The sequence below is a fragment of the Abramis brama genome, assembly GCF_963993115.1.
Source record: "Abramis brama genome assembly, chromosome: 6".
Taxonomy (NCBI): domain Eukaryota; kingdom Metazoa; phylum Chordata; class Actinopteri; order Cypriniformes; family Leuciscidae; genus Abramis; species Abramis brama.
In genome coordinates, this window is record NC_139968.1 from 32,025,298 (window position 1) to 32,046,238 (window position 20,941).

At 38.1% G+C, this 20,941-nt stretch overlaps 1 protein-coding gene across 1 annotated transcript; it reads left to right on the forward strand.

Annotated features, from left to right (window-relative positions):
* The first annotated feature begins 2,333 nt into the window (after window positions 1-2,333).
* LOC311085764 (uncharacterized protein) lies at window positions 2,334-10,381 on the forward strand. The gene is made up of 6 exons (XM_084118390.1): window positions 2,334-2,496; window positions 3,876-4,197; window positions 4,621-4,947; window positions 5,361-5,468; window positions 7,063-7,088; window positions 7,879-10,381. The coding sequence occupies exons 1-6, from the start codon at window positions 2,434-2,436 to the stop codon at window positions 7,975-7,977; spliced, it is 945 nt and encodes a 314-aa protein (XP_083974516.1). The 5' UTR covers window positions 2,334-2,433; the 3' UTR covers window positions 7,978-10,381.
* Window positions 10,382-20,941: the final 10,560 nt, after the last annotated feature.

The window sequence follows — 20,941 nt, forward strand, 5'->3', positions numbered from 1 at the left end:
ACAACACGACTCCAGTCCATAAGTTAACATATTCTAAAGTGAAAAATCTGCTTGTTTGTAAGTAACAAATCCATCATTGTTATCTAATGAGAAAAAAAAAACTACAAGGTACTACAAACATGGCACAGGAAACAGGAACAAAACTTCAACATAAAAGTCCAGGGACAAATTTTTTTTATTGTTTACTTTAAACCTGTTCCTTATCTATAATAACACATAAAATTCTCCAGAGTAAAATATTCTGATGAAGAAACAAACTACAGCTTGACCTGAGGGGGAGTACATTTTAAGCAAATTTTCATTTTTGGGTGAACTTTTCCTTTAACGTGTGTTTACTGTTAAAACAGCAATATGCATTTAATCATATATGTATTATAATATGCATGCATATGTATTATACTCTTGAGATGTTTGCTACATGATTTAGAAGTGTTTTTTATTTGTGTAAATTCAATCATGCTGTCTTGTTGAAAACTTGTATACTTCAGTTATGTAAAATGGTTTATTTACGGTACTTAAAGAAAAAATATATATATATTTTTATGATTACTCTTATTTTTATACAATATAAAAACTTACAACCACAACGATATGTAGTTACTTTGTACACTTTATATATATATTTTTTTATATAGGCCTATGCTTTGTTATTCACACAAACTAAGCTAAAAAAATCAAACCGATCATTCAAAACATTGAAATTAACACTATGAGTTGCGAATAAGCAATATATATAAAAGCTATATGTATAAAATAATTTATAAAATAAATGCAGCACTATGTTACCACAGCACTGCACAAACAGAACCCGAAAAAGACTTTTGTTTGTACGCTGATCAAGCTACCTTTACCAAAGGCAAGCCTGCAATCTTTAGCCATAAAAGCATAATGGCTCATGCTAACGCTAGGCTGTGGCAGGCGGTGTGGTGAGAAATTGAGTCCACTCCAGCAAAAAGTATACACCTTATTTTTCATATATATTATAAGAAATATTTCTGGTATGCCACTTCCGCTAATCATATATTGTGAACAGGTAGTTTTACGTCAACTTTGTAATTTTGACTGGCTAACTAACTTTTAATATGGACTACAGACAGACTTGCGCAGTTAGGGTGTGTCATAATAGCTGGTGTGCCAAATAGGTTCATACATTAAAAAAAATACCTGCAAGATATTTGTTTTGACCATAACCCACGCTCCAGACCTGAATGTGGATGTGGAGCACCCCATGATCTGCACACTGCAAGAAGCTCGGCTTTGGTTAAAAGCATTATTGTAATGTGTAATGATTTAGTCAAATATTTAACAGTGCATCTGTTTCACTAACCATTCTATTTTGAGTTTGCACACATGCTTACTGTGTGACACAATGCAGTAGGCCTACGTGTGAAATGGTGAATGTAAATAATATCATTAAGGTTCTAAATGCAGTAGTAGTTTATGTATTTCTCTTGTGTGTATTTGAGAGACACATTTGTGAGAAACTGGCAAAATGTCCATTTGTTTGCTCTTTCCACTTCGTTAATGGCAGAACCACGGAAGATCATCCCTTTAATAGGGATCCCTTCTCAAAGTCTATTTCTTGTGTGTAGTGTTAGTTCTTCTTTTATGTTGACTCAACGAGCTTTGCTACAAAAATGTACTTGTACTAGCTGTACTGAAATGGCAAATAAAACTTAAACTCAACAACTCAATATTTGGCCCCTTCTTTATGATAGAAATGTTACAGCCACTGTAATTTCTTGAAATTAAAATCAAATTAAATTGAAATAAATCACTGATTTATTCTGTTACATGATGTTGTCCTCAGACCATCACATGAATATGTTGATATATAGATATGAAAATATTGATATTTATTATTATTTTAATAAAGGCCTATTTTCTGTCAAATGTTTGTGTTACTTTAAACAAAAAAGTGTGGTTATTTTATCGGCTTGTTTTTATTTATTTATTCAGATTCAGTAACATTATTGAATTAAATTAAATTAAATACAATTATACAAAAAAAACTAATTTAAAACAAGAAATTATTAATTATTTTCTGGAAGGGAAATATATGTGAATATTTCAGCAGGATGAATGTATGAGATGTAAACAAACACCCTCAGTTTGGAAATGCACAACTCACGAACGTACTCAGCGTATTTTAGAAGTCTGAAGGACCTTCATCCTGCCGCATCAGTCTCACCCATGCTTTCCTTGATTATTTTCGTGTCAGGAAACCGTGAAAACTGAGGCAAGGAGGTCGTTGTTTATAATTAGAGCAGCCAGGCACTGTCGAAAGGATTAGGACCGAAAGTAGGCCTAGTGATGCACTGCTTCACGTACCGGATATAGGAAGTGTGATAGTGAAAGTGAAATAACGGCGTGTTAATTTATGCAGAGGAACAACAGTTCACTTTTACTTTACTGAATCTACGTTCATTGAAAATGAAGATTTACTCTGTTTTTGTCGTTGTTGTGTTCTTGTTCGTTGTTGTTGTTGTGTGGAGGGTAAGTTACACGTTACTTTTTATTTTCCGGTCCTCAACTAACGACAAAGTTTCCTATCAGCTCTATTAGCTTTATTTGACGGATATTTATTTATTTATTGTATTTTGCTCCATGTTTGTATTTTTCTGGTGAACAATAAATATCAACGACTAACCGGACGTAATTGACCCTTCGCAGGGAGTTTGATTGATGGCGAATCATGCTAGACTAGATTAACGGAGGAGGATTTGAACTTGAAAAACGGTGTTTACTGACATCTTTCCGCGGTTAAAAGAACATTCCTTCTTATGTTCGTTCATTTTTATTTGATGCTATAAATTAACTAGAAGGAAGAGATGATCGGTTCACGAGCAGCTTTAACTGAGGCTCTACAGCGATCTGTCAGACACAAGAGCTACAAAACGCTATTTATTGTTTACATTTCTTTAGAAAATGACCAAATTTGAAAGGTGAGACTTTGTTTCATATCAAAAGTAACATGTTCTGTCCTGTCCGTCAGCGCGTTGTCAGTGTTCTCTTTGCTCCGCCATGTAGTAGCTATTTTTCACTGTGTGAGAACATCATGGTGTGGCGTAGAGCGGCGTGGCTTGCCGGACATAGCAACAGTAAGTAACTAAAGGGTCTTTGCGAACGGTCAATTCCCAGCCCAGCCCAGCCCAGCTTCAGGCGTAAATGAAAACTAGATTTGTTTATATTCTGCTGAAATTAACGAAATGACTTGGAAAAAAGATTTTGCTGAACGAGATTCAAAGATCCGAGTCAGTAAAATGACCCTATTCTGCTACTAGAAAATATTATGGCCAAAATATAGAAAATATGTCCTTGTAAATGCTTAGGTGCAGCGACTTGGTATAAAAACATCCAAGTAGCATGGCTTCATAGTACCGTGAGTAAATGATGTGATACCAGTGCATATACTGTTCAGATGTAGGCCTACATTGAATGTAGTGTGAGTCACTTTGGAGTGTAAATGAAAACGTTATTTAAGTGTGAGATTGAAACTGTAAAAACGATAATGATAAAAAACATTCCATTGTATCATAATTTCAATGTAGGCTAATTTATAATTTATGTAATTTATTTAATTGTCAATGTAACAATGTAATTTCCATTGTAGCACAATTTCCTTAAGTATTATTGTCGGTAATCCTCATAATATTAATGTGTTGTATGAAGTTCATTAAGTTGTATAAGATTATCCATGATATTCATGTATTTTTGTCTGATGAGCGAATGTGTAAATCAACGATGTTCTTCTGCTGTTTGTTTGCATTTTATATTATGCGTCAAGAAGACATATCTCTGTGATCTGTAGAGGAACATTTTCACAGCACTATTTTGCATTTTTGTTTGGCTTATGTTAATTGTTTCTTCTTCAGGTGGATGTCAGTGAAGTCTCAGTGTCAGCGATGGAGGGGGATTCAGTCACTCTACTCACTGGTGTTAAAACAAACCAAGAAGACAGAATTAAATGGTATTTTAATGACACTCGCATCGCTCATATCAATGGAGATCTCAGTGATGTCTGTACAGATGTTCAGTGTAAAGAGAGATTCAGAGACAGACTGAAGCTGGATCATCAGACTGGATCTCTGACCATCACAAACACCAGAACCACAGACACTGGAGAATATAAACTACAGATCGTCATTATCAGGGACAGCGTCACTAGTCAAAATACCTTCAGTGTTTCTGTAAATGGTGAGTCTTTATGTTTAATATCAAGTCTTGTACATTTAAATTACATAATCTGTTTAGTGATATTTTTGAAGTGACATTCAGATTTGTACTCTCTTTACCTGTATATTAATACACCTACAGCATAGTTTCTTATCTCAGATAACCTTCTATTATCGCTTGTTTAAATGCATCTATTATTTCCTACTCAGTGTTCAATCAAACTCAGTGTGAAATCCAAAGTGCAGAGGGATTAAAGTAAAAAAAAAAAAAAATGAATATGTTCATAAGCACACATTTTAGACAAATGTTGCTTTTCAGACTGAATGTCAAGATAGAGCATAAGCAATTGTCATTATATCCACAGATATTTCAGGTTGTGTATTTTATTGTGTCAGTAAAAAGATCCCCAGCAGCGTTTTTTTTTGTTTTGTTTTTTTGTTACAGGTGCTGCTGAACGAGATGAAATAAAAAGCAAGTCCGTGAAGAGGGGAGAATCTGTTACTTTAGATCCTGGTGTAACAAAAAACACAAATGATTCAATGACGTGGTATTATAATGACATTGTCATCGCTGAAATCAGTGGAGATCAGAGGAAGATCTGTGAAGATGTTCGGTGTAAAAAGGGATTCAGTGACAGACTGAAGCTGGATCATCAGACTGGATCTCTGATCATCACAGACACCAGAAGCAAAGACTCTGGAGATTATAAACTAAAAGTCAGCAGCATCACATACAGCATCATTAGGAGCTTCAGTGTTACTGTCGCTGGTGGTGAGTATCATTTAGTCATTCACTGCACTGATGCTGCTTGAGCAGTTTTAGAAAACAGTTTGAAAGTTTTCAATCGATGCACTAAATGTTTTCATCGAGGTCGGTTTGACAAAGTCTTCTTCACATGCACATCAAGTGACAATTGTCACAACAAACAAGTGCTGTTTGCAATTCCAATGTTATTAACATGAAAAATGTATAAAATAGTCAGTGTTCTGTGCTGATGTTTCCAGTTGATCTCACAGTGCTGTGATACTATTTTAGCTACTGTTCTTCAAAAACCACCAGATGCCGCCATTTATCAGTTAATTTAGTATCATAAAACATGACCAAAGTAAAAAAAAGTTTAAATATAAGTAACAAAAATATTGGTAAAGTTAATAATGACTGTCTCTTTATTGTTTCTGATTCAGGTTTGTGTACAGCTGTTATAGCAGGAATATGTGCTGCTGTTGCTGCAGTTGTTTTGCTGATCGTTGCTGCAGCTGCTGGTTTAAATTACTGCCTAGCAAGAAGAAAAGGTGAATGTAACAAAGATGATTTAAAGGGCAATATTGCAAAATAAATATTTAACTGTTTATGAAAATACCATATCAAAAGTTAATGCAGGATTTAAAAAAAATTACAAGACACGAGGGCACACATTTGGTAGAAAAAGTGACGTTTCCTTGTTGGTTTAAAAAAAATTTTTTTTATTTATTTCAATATCGTGTTGTATTACGTCACATGAGGGAGTCGCTTGCCGGGCTCTGCGTTTGCTCAGTGCATACTAGGTTGGTATTCAGTAAGAGCGGTCGAGATTCAGTGTGTTTTTGGTAGTTATTCTATTTCAATTGATCAAAAGTTGAAATTGGCCAAACTCCAGCCTGTCAGGACATCGAGTCCACAGGTTTCCGATCATGAAAAGGGACTTCCGTGCCTGGGTGTGTTTTGTGCAGGTGAATATTGTGATCTGAGAATAGTGTTACATATCGTCAGCTAACGTGGATATATCTATAACCTAACACTAGGGTGGCCATTTCCATAACACCAAAAAGGAGGACACTTTGCGGCATTTAGTGAGGCAAGAATAATTGCATAGGACTCTGGTGTACAATACAATTTTGTCCATCATATCGATGGTATCATGATACAGTGATTCTGAAATAGCCTACTCTATTCATTGCCAGACTATTTCAGCCAATCATTTGTTTGACCAGAGATCTTACGGCATTAGACACTATGCTGCTGCGTCCTTATAAAGATTTTAGAGTAGGTTTTTTTGGCCGATTCAGCGCAACTCCAAAAAGGAGGACAAATGAGTGTCCGACTTGAGGCTGCGCCAGACGCCGGACAGGGGGTTTAAAATCCGGACTGTCCGGCCAAAATCCAGACGTATGGCCACCCTGCCTAACACTGGTCTCTCACTAAGACACCTGTCCTGTTGTCCTCACACCACAACTCAATTTGTCTCCTCTGACCGTTGTTTTGTCTAATCCTGTTCCTGCTCTCTTGGCTACAAAGCAGGTTAATAATTACCTTATATGGCTGAGGTCCGTCATACGAGTAAACGTTTACAGCAAACATTTATCCTCAGCATCCGAACTATAATTATGATCCATTGGTTTCCTATTGTTTGAATTGACCGCACTCCCTCCCGTTTCGTCACTTCCGGCTGGGCATTTTTCTGATGCTGAAGTAAAATTCCCTCACAAATACGACTCCGGAAACCCTAAATAGCGTATTTATAAGAATATATTTAAAGAAAATCTAGTTCCTACATTATTCTTCTATTGATACTTTGCAGTCACGTGATATCTGGCGGGCAACAAACGCGGTTAGTGCATCCAATCGCACAACAACTATATGGCATGTCGTGTACACCTCAAAACACCAACTTGTGTATATTAAAACTGGCAACGTCCTGGCAAGATCCTTGATTAGTTTACTGGTTTTCGTTGCTAGAGAATGACGTTCTTGCCCGCCAGCCAGTACAACTGACGTCAAGTGCAAAGTATCAATACATTGATTCACTGGGGGTTCTATCCTGCAATGCCATAAATAAGATGGAAATATGTTTTTTCTCTAACCAAAGATTTGTGTGTTTAATTGAGTTTGTTTTTATTCTTCATAAAGGTATCAGGACGACGCACAATGATCAGGTAAGATATATGAGCACTGACTGTGTCTGGCTACAAAAACAGATTCAGATCTAAGAGTTGATTTAATGTTTGTGTTTGACATGGTTTGATTCAGAAATCATTGCATAGAAATATGTAATCATTGCAAAAATAAATGACTTATCTAGACAGCGCTGCTCTCTCTATTAACTTATAGTAAATACATTTTATATAATTAGGATCATGTACTGAATGTATTATTTTCATAATTATATTTATTTACCATAGGCTGCAGGTGAAAAAGACGTACTGTAAAATTTATTAAATGCATTATAGTATATTTGTATTGTATTAAAAACACTCTCAAGTACATTTTTTATACATTTAATAGTACGTCTTTTTCACCTGGGTGATATGACACTGGTCTAGGATCAGGATGTAACGTAAACGTTTCTTACAACAGAACTTCACAGGTTAATGAGCTAGTATTGATATTCTTACTTGCTCTTCTAAAGTTGTACTTTCTGTTTATTCCAAAATAAACTAAATGACAAATAATATGAAAACAACAAGTACAACTTTAGAAGAGCAAGTAAGAATATCAATACTATCTCATTAATACTTGCCAGTACAATATTTCAAGCATTTAGATTTGCAGGTTGTTTTGGAAAGATGGATTCTTTTAATAAATGTGAAGAGAAACATCCTGCATTTAAGATGTTTGATATTTCGTAATTCCAAGTCTTTGTGTAAATCAAACATCAATGCTGCTTGTTTCTTTTACCTTCTGTGAATCGTGTTTTTTTTTTTTTTTTTTTTTTTTTTAATACAGGCAAATGGTGTTGAAGACCCGTCCCCTGTTCAAAATGGCACTCCACTGATGAAGACTATCAGTGACTCGTCACCTAATCAGACTGAGACACCAACATAACATTATTTTTAAATATTTTTAAATATTTTATTATTTTTTAATATTTTTTAAATATTTTCTAATTATTTTGATACTTCCATTTAAAGGTACAATATGCAAGAATTTTGCATTAAAATATCCCATAATCTCAAGGCCAGTGTTATATATTTTGTTAAGTTGATTACTTACAATATCCCAAATTTTTCCAACTATTTTTAAATCGTGAGAAAATTGAGATTTTAACCAAGGAAACGGGGCGTTAGAGCAGGGGTGAGCTGGGAGTCGCTAGTCAATTGCGTCATATCCGCGTTACCCTCGGTTTCCGCTCGTACTGCGTGGAGTCCTGGACAAATGCGGAAGTTGTAGTTGTCAAGCAACTAACTTTTGCTTGTTTCTTGCAGTCGTTATGGAACACAATTATTCTTTACCGATTGCAGCTGGTTCTGTCGACAAGGCATGCTTAATTTTATATTTTCCAAATGTAGCATTCGGTAATAGTTATGTTTATGTAAGGGAAGTATTATTGCTTTAGATTTGTGTTTAGTTTATTGACATTGTTTATCACGTCTGGTGTTTATGGCCATGTAAATAAATATAGCATGTGTTATACATAAAGATTAATCAGTATTTTGTCAAATGATGTGGGTATGTTCGAATGTTCTTTTACAACAGTTGTTTAGAACACGTAAAACTGCGCAGTGTTATCACAACAATGAATTCGACATACAGTAACATCTATGATAACCAATTTAGTATTAAACCTTACTTTTCTTGCGGTTAATTCATTTTAATGAAATAAAAGTGTGATGAGGTTCAAGAGTCAGGAAGGAAGAAGACAGGGGTCGGCGTGACTGGGACTTGTACTTTATTAAAATAAAGCAAAACAAACAAAAATCGCGCACAACGCGCATTCACCGTGGCAACCACGACGGCACAAAACAGTTCAAAAATGAGAGCTCGGATCCACCGGTTTTCTTTCTCTGCGTTTAATTTTCTCTTCCGTCTCTCTCTCTCGTTCCAGCGCGCGGCTTAAAAGCGGTCTCTCCACGCCGATCACTGCAATAAGATGCAGGTGTTCGTCCTTTGCACTTGACCTACTTGCTCGTCTCCTCTCTCTCCCATTACAGACCGCGCTGAACCACGCCCTCCTCGCCACAAAAAGCATGTCATTATAAAAAAAGAACTTAGCCTCATCCATGAACATGATTTTTCGATTCCCATCTGACTGATTTACATCCACGGTGGAGTTTAAAACGACAGTTCCCATCATTCCACGCTCCTTCACATCGTCATCAAGCTACGCCGTTGTTGTTGTTTGGAATGTAGCGCCCTCTAGAGGCCAAAAATTCTTGCATATTGTAGCTTTAAAGACAACTTGAAGAGAAGAAGGAAAACTCACATCGCTCACAGAAATAGTGTCATGATACCACAATTTCAGTAATTGGTAACAATGCTAGTGAAATTTAACCTTGACACCAATTTTAACTGCGTGAGAACATGGTGTGGCGTGAGAGCGGCATGGCTTGTTGGACATAGCAACAGTAACTAAAGGGGCCGGGTCTTTGCGAACGGTCAATTGGATTCAGGTATGGGGAACGTGAGGGCCAGTCAGTGGCATCAGTGCCTTCGTCATCTAAAAACTGCCTACACACACTCCAGCCACATGACTGTATATTATCATGCACCAGGAGGAACCCAGTGCACCAGCATAGGGTGTGACATTGGCTTTGAGGATTTCATCCCAGTACCTAGCACCAGTAAGGGAACCATTGGCAAACACGTGGAGGTCTTCCCAGACCGTTACTGACCCACCGCCAAACCGGTCATGCTGGATGATGTTGCAAGCAGCATAACGTTCCCCACGGCATCTCCAGACTCTTTTTCTGTACTTTATGTTAAAGTTTATGAAGTATTTTGTATATGTTTGTTTAACGTTTAAAGGTTCAAATCCATTAAGGGATAATCCATGAAATATCACTCACTATTGAGTCCTTGATCAAACTCTGAATCTCAGGAACTGAACCTGTAAAAACTGTACTGAACACTGTGGAGAAAAGCAGCAACAAAATGACAAATATGTGTTTTTGTGTGTTATATTATGTTCCATAACTGTTACTGACCGTTGCATTTTCAAGCCTTTTACTGGTATTAAGCATCTGAAGGGATGATCACACGTGTACAGCAATATGCATTTTGTAGTATAATGTATAGATTTTTTTTCTTCGTTAAATGTGCAAAAGTTAATTTTTTTGTGTGTTATTTTTGGTAATTGTTTTCAGATAAGTAATTTCAAAGTCATGGCTTAAGTATTGTTATCGGCCAAACCTGTCACGAAAACCTCACAACCTCAGCTGCCAAATAGTCCAAATTGACTAGGAAAACGTGCTTTTGCATTTAGCCCAAATAAACTCTATTATTTTCTGTGTGATAACGTTTTTTTTTTTATAAATAGTATATATTTATGCATATTATGATCAAATGTATTGTATATTTTGTATAAATTGTATATTGCGAGACTAACCAACAAAACAACCCCCTGCCAAAAAAATTTTTGTATGGTGACATTTGTTTTAATGGTGGGGACCCCCCATAAGACTTGATTCAATTCGAGCACTGGATAAAGTGCTATTAAAACAGATCTGATTCACTCGTAACAGATGAAGTCATTTAATCTAATCTTTTGTATTTTTAAAAACATCATTTTATGATGCTGTTACTGTTAGGCAAATAATTTACGTTAGTAAAAATAGCCTAATAATGTTTTAGCTGTATATTTTGGAAAATCTTACAGTGGATAAAAAATAACAAAATTCTGTATCAGTAAAACAACGAAAAATGAGTTTAATGGTAATTTAATACGATTTATAACTTTTTTTTTTTTATATACAAAAAGTGGCGCACTCATAGGCGCACTGCTGAAATTATGTGTGTATTCCTCCAGAGGGCGCTCGACGTCAAATTGAATGAAACGGTGAGACTTGACCGGAGTGAGAAAACTTTTAAACTTCTACAATTAAATGGCAAATGTATAGCAGCATTAAAGTAAGATATGTGTGTCATATCTGAGGAAAATATAACAATTAAATCTCAAAGAGGATTTTAAAAACTCTGACGATGAAAAATGCAAAGAGAGAGTTTATGTTTTCAAGCTTCAATGTTCAGGCAGGAGCTGCAATATTAAGAGAGTCGGATCTGAACACCATTATCATTAACACACTTAATAAACAATAATAACGCCAACAAGACAGGTAAGGTCATTTAACTTTTTGCGTAGACTAGGCTACACATGGTATGAAGAAACTTTCTGTTCTGTTTGTGATAAAAATCGCGCCAAAATTCCACTTTGGAAGATATAAAGGGAAAATCACACACGTGAGATACATTTCACAGACGTTCATTTTCCACTGTTTTTAGCGTTAATTTAAAATGAGGCAAATTTAGCTCTACATTTTTAATCGCTCAGCTATAGCCTACCCCTGCATAGTGCAAATAGCCGCCAGAATTTTCTTGTCACCACAAAAAACAACAACAACAAAATTATGACATACTAACCCTGTATGGCATGACTTTTAGAAAAAATCTTTCACCCCATTTTTTGGGAGCTTGGGGGTCCCTGATAAGGTGTTTGGTGTTTTAAGCCCCCAATGGCGCCTTCCAGGCAGCGAGGGGATGGGTAGGTTTAAGGTTGAGGGTAGGGTTAGCTGCCTCTAAGGAGCCATTGGGGGCTTAAAACACCATCGAGCCCCTGATAATATATCCATCATAAAATGAGCTGGCCCCTTTGTAGCACAAATATTTTTTGTACCCGTACAGTTTCAAAATGATTTATGATCTATATCTCCAATGAACCCTTTAAAAATAACTCATCATTTTGGAGCCATACTTTTCGCCACCGAAATTCACAGTTTGTTTATAACAAATTTTTCAACCTCATTTGTTTTATTGTCTATAGTTATGCCTGAACATATTATTAATAAAGTTACTACCAGTACAGCCAGTAACGACAACAGCAACAGCCATAAGTCGCTCCGGTCCTAATGCAACTTTTGGTACTTCCTCTTTAGCCTGTTTCCTGGTTTCACCATCCTGCTGCTGAAAAACACAAAAAGACACAGAAAAACATACCAACCTAAACTTTCCCTAACTGTCTTCTGAACCAGTTGGTCACTCTGCTCAGTGAGTTAGGTTTAGGAATAGATCTGGTCACTTTGACTCTTTCTATCGATTTTCCTATCCCAAGGTAATCAGATGTTGTCGTTAAATATACTTTGAACGGCCACAGTTCAGTTTCCTTTTCTGAGCCAAATTCAAACAGACATTTACATCGATAGTCTGGCGTTATAATTTATTTGCTTTTGGTGTACTGTGGAGTGGGTAAAACTGTTTTTAATGGCAGGCTAGCAGATACCATTGACTCACTCTAGCCTAGCACCGGCGAACTATATAACTGGAAGGACTGGATGAAAAATGTTGAAAACTGTCTCCACTGATAAATAACACCCAGGCTAACTTGGAAATGAGGTCCGATGTCCAAAATCCTGAACTACCCCTTTAACATCACCTTTCTACATTCAGGGCAATTAATTTAATGGCCTGATATTTCATTTTTAGATGAAATATAAAAACATGCAGGCCCATCTGCTGACAGTATTTCGCAACATACGTTGTTGAAGGGTGATTCAGTTTGTCATACAGTTCCTGCAGCAAGTTCCTCTCGCTTTTATTGATAACCGCACGTATCCGAATGTATTGGTCAATTGGTCAATGGCTGCAGGCGTTTTCTGAACAGTGTGGCTTGACTGATGCAATACTCTGATGCAATATTCGGTTTCACAATCTTATTATTCTCACTTATGCTTCTCCATAATTCAGCTTGCACCAATGGATTACTTTTAGCGTTATAGAAATTATTCTGTTCCCATCTGTCCAGGTTTTCTACAATACCCAGATACCCATTCGCTATCAGTCACCAACACACAGTCTATATGGTTATTATTTTTCATGTGCAACATTGCCTTTTCCACTGCTGTAACCTCAGCTTCCTGTGCACTAGTAGGTTCTTTTCAGGTCGACTGTTGTCATCCATCTGATTTTACTACTATGATCTTTTTCAACCATTTCTCCAATTAAGGTCACATCTTTTAAAGACATTAAATTGGAGCTATCTATTATGCAACCTATTCCTTCCCAGATATATCTATCTCTGGTCACTGGTTTCATTTCATTACTGAAACCATAAACACGATATTTACCTTCCAGTTTTATAGGTCCGTTATAGACTTCCGTTACACTAGTTACATTTGCGACGTTATCTAACATACATTTTATTCCCTTATATTGGACATATAAATCTTACTCTTCATCTTCCTGTACTATGTCAGAGGCAATAGTCACTTTCCTGGGGTTATACTTCCCTATTTCTTGTTTTCTCTAGCAGTTTTATCGCTTTTTACTTGGAGAGTCTATTCTGGTTTCAGTTCTGCTTTTTTGTTTCGTTTATTCTTGTAGGCTTGTTTCTGCTCTTCAGTCAGTTTTGCCCATTTTTTAGGTTCTATATATGTAGTTCCTTTTTAGTCTTCTTAGCTGGCCTAACCTGAGGTTTGAACTTTTGATATAAAGTTTTAGGATATTCACTCCTAGCTGTCCTACCCTCATTTCTATCCTTTGATTTACTTTTAGATTTCTGATAGACAGTTTTTCGTTTGATTCTATCCCCCTCTAATTGGTTTATCTTTGTTTTGGCCTGAGCTTTCTCTGGTCCTAATTCGTCTCACAGTTTCCCTGTCATATACCCCTTTTCCACCAAAAAAGAACTGGTTCGGAACTGGTGCTGGTTCAAAGTTGGTTCAACTTGCGAACCTTCTCAGAACCTGTTTGTTTTTCCACTGACTAGAGAGCCCAGCGAACGACGTCGTTACATCACTGTGTACTTTGCCATAGGCTACGTCTTAGCTTTCCTAGAAACGCTTGCGCCAAATTCAAGCATAACAATTACAATGGTGGACTACATCGTCTTTCTGCAAATGTTTCTCCTGGCTTTGCGATCCTAAATTGGGGTTAGAAGAAGACGTTTAGAACACATTTGTGCTGATCGCCTGGATTACTATAGATGGAGGTTACGCTTGAGAAGAAGTTCGACAATAACCCCGCCCCCAGCCCCCGACGTAAGCATGACGTGGTAAAAGAACGGTTCTAGTCCAGCAAAGAGTTGGTGCCGCTTTGGAACCAATTTTCCTGGCCGAGAACCGGCTCTTTGGCTGTTGAAACACAAAGAACTGGTTCGCGAGTAGGCACCGGCTCCGAACCGGCACCAGCACTGCCTTGGTGGAAAAGGGGTTATATAGGGCTGTGAATTTAGACATTTAGGACCAGTCGGTTTCTATGGCTAGCCTTTTTAGTCTAGCTAACACTTTTCCATCTGTCCACCCTTGGGTGGCTTTCTCTGAAAGGTATGGCCAAAAGCCTCTGGTTTTTACTATTTCTATCTTTTTCCTAAACTCAGCTTCCTTATTTATACCTATCCCTTGGGAGTGGTGTGCATTAAGGATTTCTAGTCTCATGGATATTCCTGTTTGATATTTTATTATTTGTTCTACCAGGCTAGTTGAGGCACCTAGGGTTTTCCCCAGATCATCTACCATTTTTGCCTTAAGCATATTGTTATCTTTTGCCCCTTGGAATTTCATATTCTGTAGGAGCTGGATGGCAGTGATACTGTCTCCCTTAGCCTGTCTAGCTGGACCTCGCCTAGGTTTAGAGACTACTTCTACTTCTTCTGATTCAGATTCTGTTTGCGTCCTTCTCCTACCCTGCCTGAATATATCAGCTAGGATGAACAAATCTATTTGTGGTTTAACTGACAAGGGCTTTTTATGGGGCGCCTGCTTTCTTCCTCTTTATCAGAGTCTGAGCTGTCTGAGCTGGAGGGAGAATCAGAAGGTTCTCCTCCCCTTTCTACTTCTTGTCTATACTCTTCCCTTGCTAAGTCTTCCTCACTAAAAGGGGAAGTTGATGCTTCCTTTTTTCTTTTAGGTGAAGCAGCTTTCTGCGTTTTTCTTGGAACTTTACCCTGGGGGGGTGGGCTTGCTATGCGTGGCCTCCCATAGTTTCCACATGTCTCTGATCATTGGTTCATATTTATCTTTTGTATAGTCTTCTAATAAAATATAACACAGTGCTTTTTGTATGCGATCTAGCTGTTCTGCTAACATGTAATATTTAGCTTTTTTGCTGGTTCCCGGCGTATCCAGGATCTCATCAGTGGTAAGTCCACAAACAAGCTGCATTATTTTCTGCCCTGGTCCCCTGAGTGCTGCTGAATGTGAATTCAGTGGACTAAACACATGACCAGGGTAGGTTAGAAATGTTCTACCTCCCAGGGTATTATTTTCTCTTTTATGCGAGCTGCTTTTACGTTCATTGGACTGACTTCTGGATTTTTTTGTATTAACCCTACTTCTGCGAGGTATTTCCTCATCTTCGGTATCTTCTGAGCCTGAACTATGATTAGGCTCTTTATTTATCTGCACTCTGGGTTTATTATCGTTTAACTTTCTCCCTGTTGAAGCTTGGTACGGTTTAAACCCTATCTCTCTCATTTTCCATGATTCTCTCTCTCTAGTTAAGGGACTGAATGAGATTGCCATGAGATTGCTTTGTTTGGGAATAGCTCCCAGGTAGTGGGGTGCGATTAAATATTCCTCGCCAGGATAGCCATAGTCGCACCCTGTTGCTCCCTGATCGGTCTGATCTGATGGCGTGGGTGATACGGCCGTGACTAAAGCGTCTGGGTATGGAATACCATTTCTATTTACCACTCTGTTAGTTCCTCTAATAAGCGGCGCGGTGACATTGTTGTCACCCATTTCTACTGTAACCTTATCGCCTGGTCTTTTTGTGGCAACTCCCCTGACCAGCGGTCCTAATCCATCCGAAATGGATGTATATATAGTACTGTCAACGATTAGGAATTCTCTTTCTTTGAATCTTCCTGCTTCGTTTAGTAGCCTATTTAGTTTATCTTGTGGGAGGAGAGTGATATTAGTTATTTTATCCATGACTGTGCATCGATCTGCTCCTACCTGGGAACAATTTAAAATAGTCCATGTAATGGAGTATTTAAGGTAATCATCTCTGGGTTTTGAGGGTTTGTTTAGGTACTCTGCGGTCCTTCAGTGCTGTCATCAAGAATGATTACCTTTAGCATGCTTAACTCTAAATCAAAACTATTCTCAGGCGTCCCTGAGACAGCTTTAGGGTTAGAAGGGAAGTAACTACCCAAGTTATCTTCTTCCATACACTTTTGGAGACAGTGGTGAGCGTTCGAATGGTACTGGGGTATTGATTTTGATAATTATTGTTTACTAGGATTCTTCTTATTAAATTAATAATAATAATCCCGGACGAGCCCTCATGTGGTGAGATCTGGTATTTATCTCATCTCCTGAAGGACCCCTAGTATCGAAGTAGGTGGTCTTTTGCTGTCAGGTCAGAATAGGATTAAATCCTCACTAGCTTGTTTAGCCTATACCATTCAATCTAGGTGTGTCCCTACACCTTCGTGAAACAATAACAATCATTGACAACTATGCCTATTGATCAAATTCATGCTTACCCTCCAGCAGAATCTTTCCTGGATCCTTCATTATCCTTGGTCTTGCAAGATATACTATAATGCTCTTTCTATTACTTGTAGAATTGTCTTTGTAAGCTGAAGTAAAATTGAACAGTATTTGTCTTTATAAAATAAAAATGTATTGAACAAAAGATAAAAATACTGGTTACACAGTGATTAATAGTTGTAGCAAAATATTAAAAGGTTACAGGTTATAATACTTCAGCTTATCCAATCTCAACAGGGCAGTCCTGTATGAGTGGAAAATTACTTTACTTTATCTTTATTGTCCCCAGGGGGAAATTCTTTTCCACAGCACTGCACTTGTTTAACACACACAACATAATCAATATAATACAAATAGACATAATACAAAGAGAGAAAAAAAGAAAAAAAAAAGTCAAGTAACACTCAACGATGTCAGTTATTGAGGTATGTAATGGTTGCGGGAATCAGGCTTCTTCCAAAGCGAGCCCTCCTGCACCTCAGAGTCCTGTACCTACGCCCTGAGGACAGTGGGGCTAGAAACTCATTAAGTGGATGTGTGGAGTCCTGTTCTATTGAAATTGCAATGCGTGTGATAGCTCTATTATTAAGTTCTATGAGGTTAAGTGTTGGAAGACCTATGACTTTCGAAGCAATATTAGACACCTTTGTAAGTTTGGTCCGGTTTTTAACAGAAAGCATGTTGAAAAAACAGACAGAACAATACAATAAGATTGGCTGAATGATGCTTTGATAAAGTAGCAATAACAATCGAGGAAAGACGTTTAGTCCTTTGAGTTTTCGAATGACTGACATTCTTTGGTGACTTCTCTTCTGAATGTCCATAATGTGCTGATCAAAGGTAAGTTTGTTGTCCATTGTTACTCCAAGATATATGAAACTGTCCACTATTTCAACTGTTTGATTATGAATAACAATAGGATGCTGTGGTGAAGATGGACTGACTATCAGCTCTTTTGTCTTGCTAATATTAAGATTCAGATAGTTATCCTCACACCACTGGACAAAGTTCATAACAGTGGTGTGATAGTCCATAACGGAGTTGTTATCTCTGAGCAGGGCAAGAATAGCTGTGTCATCTGAATATTTTAAATATTTGATGCTGGATAATGGACTGATGTTGTCGTTTGTGTAAAGTGTATACAAAAAAGGACTTAAAACACAGCCCTGCGGTGCTCCAGTGTTGATGATGAGAGCAGAAGATGTAATTGAGCCCATCCGTACTACTTGTTGCCTGTTGCTAAGGAAATTGTGTATAAAATGAATCAGCCGAGTAGAGATGTTGAGGTGATACAACTTTTGGATCATCAGGTGTCTTTGGATGGAATTAAAAGCAGAGCTGAAGTCCACAAAGAGTATTCGGGCAAAATTGCCATGGAATCCAGGTGCTGAAGGAGGAGATGCAGCAGACAGGCTACAGCATCCTCTGTGCCCCTTTTAGCCTTATAGGCAAATTGAAGGGGTTCCAGTTGTGGGTTAACAGCTGGCAAGATGGTTTTCAGCAGCAGCCTCTCCAGGCATTTCATAATTATAGATGTAAGGGCGCAACAGGTCGGTAGTGGTTAAGCTCCATGGGCCGTGGCCTTTTGGGGACCGGAATTATAATGGATTTTTCCATATGAGAGGTATGGTGGCAGTGAAATAAGCCTCACTGAAAAGTAAGTAGAAAATAGATGAAAGCTCCTGAGCGCAATTCTTCAGCACCTGTGCAGAGATCCTGTCGGGACCCGGGGCCTTGCCCAGCTTGCATCTTCTGAGCTGACACCTCACATCCTCCAAACTGAAGGGTGGTGGTTCATCAGGATCTGGAGGAGGGAGGGATCTTAAAATAATTTCACATTCAGTTGAGAAATCCTGCTTGTCAAAACGAGCATAGAAAGCATTGAGTTCTTTTACAAATAGTGCTCGATCCGCTACAGTATCTACACATGAGGTATTTCTGGATTCACATCCTGTTAGTGTCCGAACTGTCTGAAACGCTTGTTTTGTATTCATATTGGAAAATTCATTTTCCAGTCTGTCCTTGTATTTCAGTTTTGCCCTGAATATTTCATTCTTGATATTGTGGGTTGCCAGTTTCAGGCCAACCCAATTCTTCTTTCTGAAGGCTTTATGTTTTTCTTTGAGACATTGTTTTATTTGAGGGGTAATCCATGGCTTGGAGTTGGGATATCTCCTTACTGTTTTAACAGGTATACACGTACTAATACAAAAGTTTATATAGTCAGTAATAACAGAAACTTTATCATTCAAATTCCCATCAAAAATGTCCCAATCGGTACATGCCAAGGAGCCCTGTAAGCAGGTGATAGCATCCCCTGACCACTGTGGGGCGCTGTAGTGTTGTGGTCTGTGTCGTTTCAGTTGTTGTTTATACAGCGGGAGTAGAGAGACGATGTTATGATCAGCTGCTCCCAGTGGTGGATAGGAACACGTACGAAATGCATCAGTTACATTACCATAACACATATCCAAGATGTTTGCCCGCCTAGTGGGGATATCCACATACTGTTGGAATGATGGCAACACACAGTCCAGCTTGCAGTTATTAAAGTCCCCCAGAATGAACTTGTCGTTAGCATCCCCGGCTATAAGCTCAGCTGCTGTGTTGATGTTAGCGCTGGGGGCAACGTAAACACAGCTGACCACAACAACAGGGAATTCCCGAGGCAAATAGTAGGGGCGAAGGGACACAGTTAGTATCTCCAGGTCGGCTGTGCATGACTTGTGGTGTACTTTGATATTATTACACCACCTGTTGTTAATGTACAGGCATACCCCGCTGCCACGCGTCTTCCCCGATTGCTCGGTTCCGTCTGCCCTGATTATTGTGAAATTGTCCAGACTGACTTCTGCATCCGAGATTGACTGGTCTAGCCATGTTTCTGACAGGGCTATGATACAAATATCCCTGAAGGCCCTTTCCAGTTTACACCTGGCATGTAACAAATCCATTTTATTGCAAAGTGAACGTACATTTGATAGATGGAGGGGAGAGGAGGTTTAAATGGACGTTTCCTAATTCTGCAGCGAATACCCCCACGTCTTCCTCTTTTCCTTGGCCGAAGCTCCGGTGGTAAAACCACATCAGGCTTGATGTTACACAGCAATGAGGACCGATGTAGTAAGAGCACATCACGGCTATAGGTAAGTAACGTGTTACAAGAGTCTGTTGGGCAATAATGGTAATTGCCTTGTAACGAGGAATCATTGTTCATCCAGCCAAGTGTAACTTAACATAAAAATAATTCTAATTAAAGTAAATCAAAGGAAATAAATCAAACTGAGTCAAACAAAGTACAGACCGTGCTGTCGCAGTAGAGCATGCACCATCATCATCACCGAGGCTCATACACAGGCTATTTACCTTGTAAGCAGTTCAAGCAATAGAGGTAAAAAATAACTTTTTACAGCAGAGCAATTACAGCAAAAAGAATTTCAGTTTAAAATGCAGTACGTAGTTTTTCATCTTTGTCACCATCTCTGTTTGAAATCTGCAAATTGCAGTTATTTGCGGAATAATCAACTTTACGTGGGTTGTACATCGGCATGAATCCAATGTTTTGAGGAGAGTGTGTGGCTGTCAATCACCGCGCCAGTGTGGATACAGGCATTCAGAATCACAGATTATACTTTTTGGAAGTATGACCAATATTAGAATTTTCAACGGAAAATGACGTCTGAACAAGTAAGTAACATCCACTTTTGTTCTGATCAACTAAGGGAAAAAAAGCATTGCAGTAAATCGCGGTGATTAAATCTAACGATCGCTTATCATATCATGTCTAACCGTGCAAATCATAGAAGAGCAGTTATCAAACAAATAACAATCAAATTGCTATGAAATAAACGGTGTATGAATGGAATCCCTGTTATGCATAAACGTGTTATAATATAACATAATATAAACATCTTACGACAGGAAAATGTTCACTTTACCGATCTGATTCAGATCCAATACTTGACAACGGAGGAGGCGGGTTTGATTTTCTTGGAGTAGAGGTGAATTGCTCCCTCTCATAGCTAGCACAAAATAATTCATATTACCATAATAGCAAAACAAGAAAGGCACAACAAAGGAAACTCTGTAACTGTGTAAATTAAGCGAACAAGTGCGCTACTCTTACGTAATTGAACTATTGAACTGTCTTACCTGTCTAGCAAAAAAAAAAAAAAAAGCCATCTCTGCGTCCGTTTTGAACCCCTTTAAAACACGGAGTTCACGCCATCTTTCAAAAGCCCTGCCGATGTTTATCCTTGTTTTTGCATGGACCCGTTTGCAGTCTCTTTTTTTCTCTAGCCACTCCGAAGTCCGAAGTCTTTTGGGTTTTACAACTGGTGAATCTCCAGTTGTCACTGGTGATT

Excerpts from the sequence above, each read along its gene's own strand:
- LOC311085764 (XM_084118390.1), top strand. The coding sequence starts at position 2,434 with ATGAAGATTTACTCTGTTTTTGTCGTTGTTGTGTTCTTGTTCGTTGTT. Across the intron at positions 2,497-3,875 it reads TTGTTGTTGTTGTGTGGAGG|GTGGATGTCAGTGAAGTCTC; the intron begins GTAAGTTACACG and ends TTTCTTCTTCAG. Across the intron at positions 4,198-4,620 it reads CTTCAGTGTTTCTGTAAATG|GTGCTGCTGAACGAGATGAA; the intron begins GTGAGTCTTTAT and ends TTTTTGTTACAG.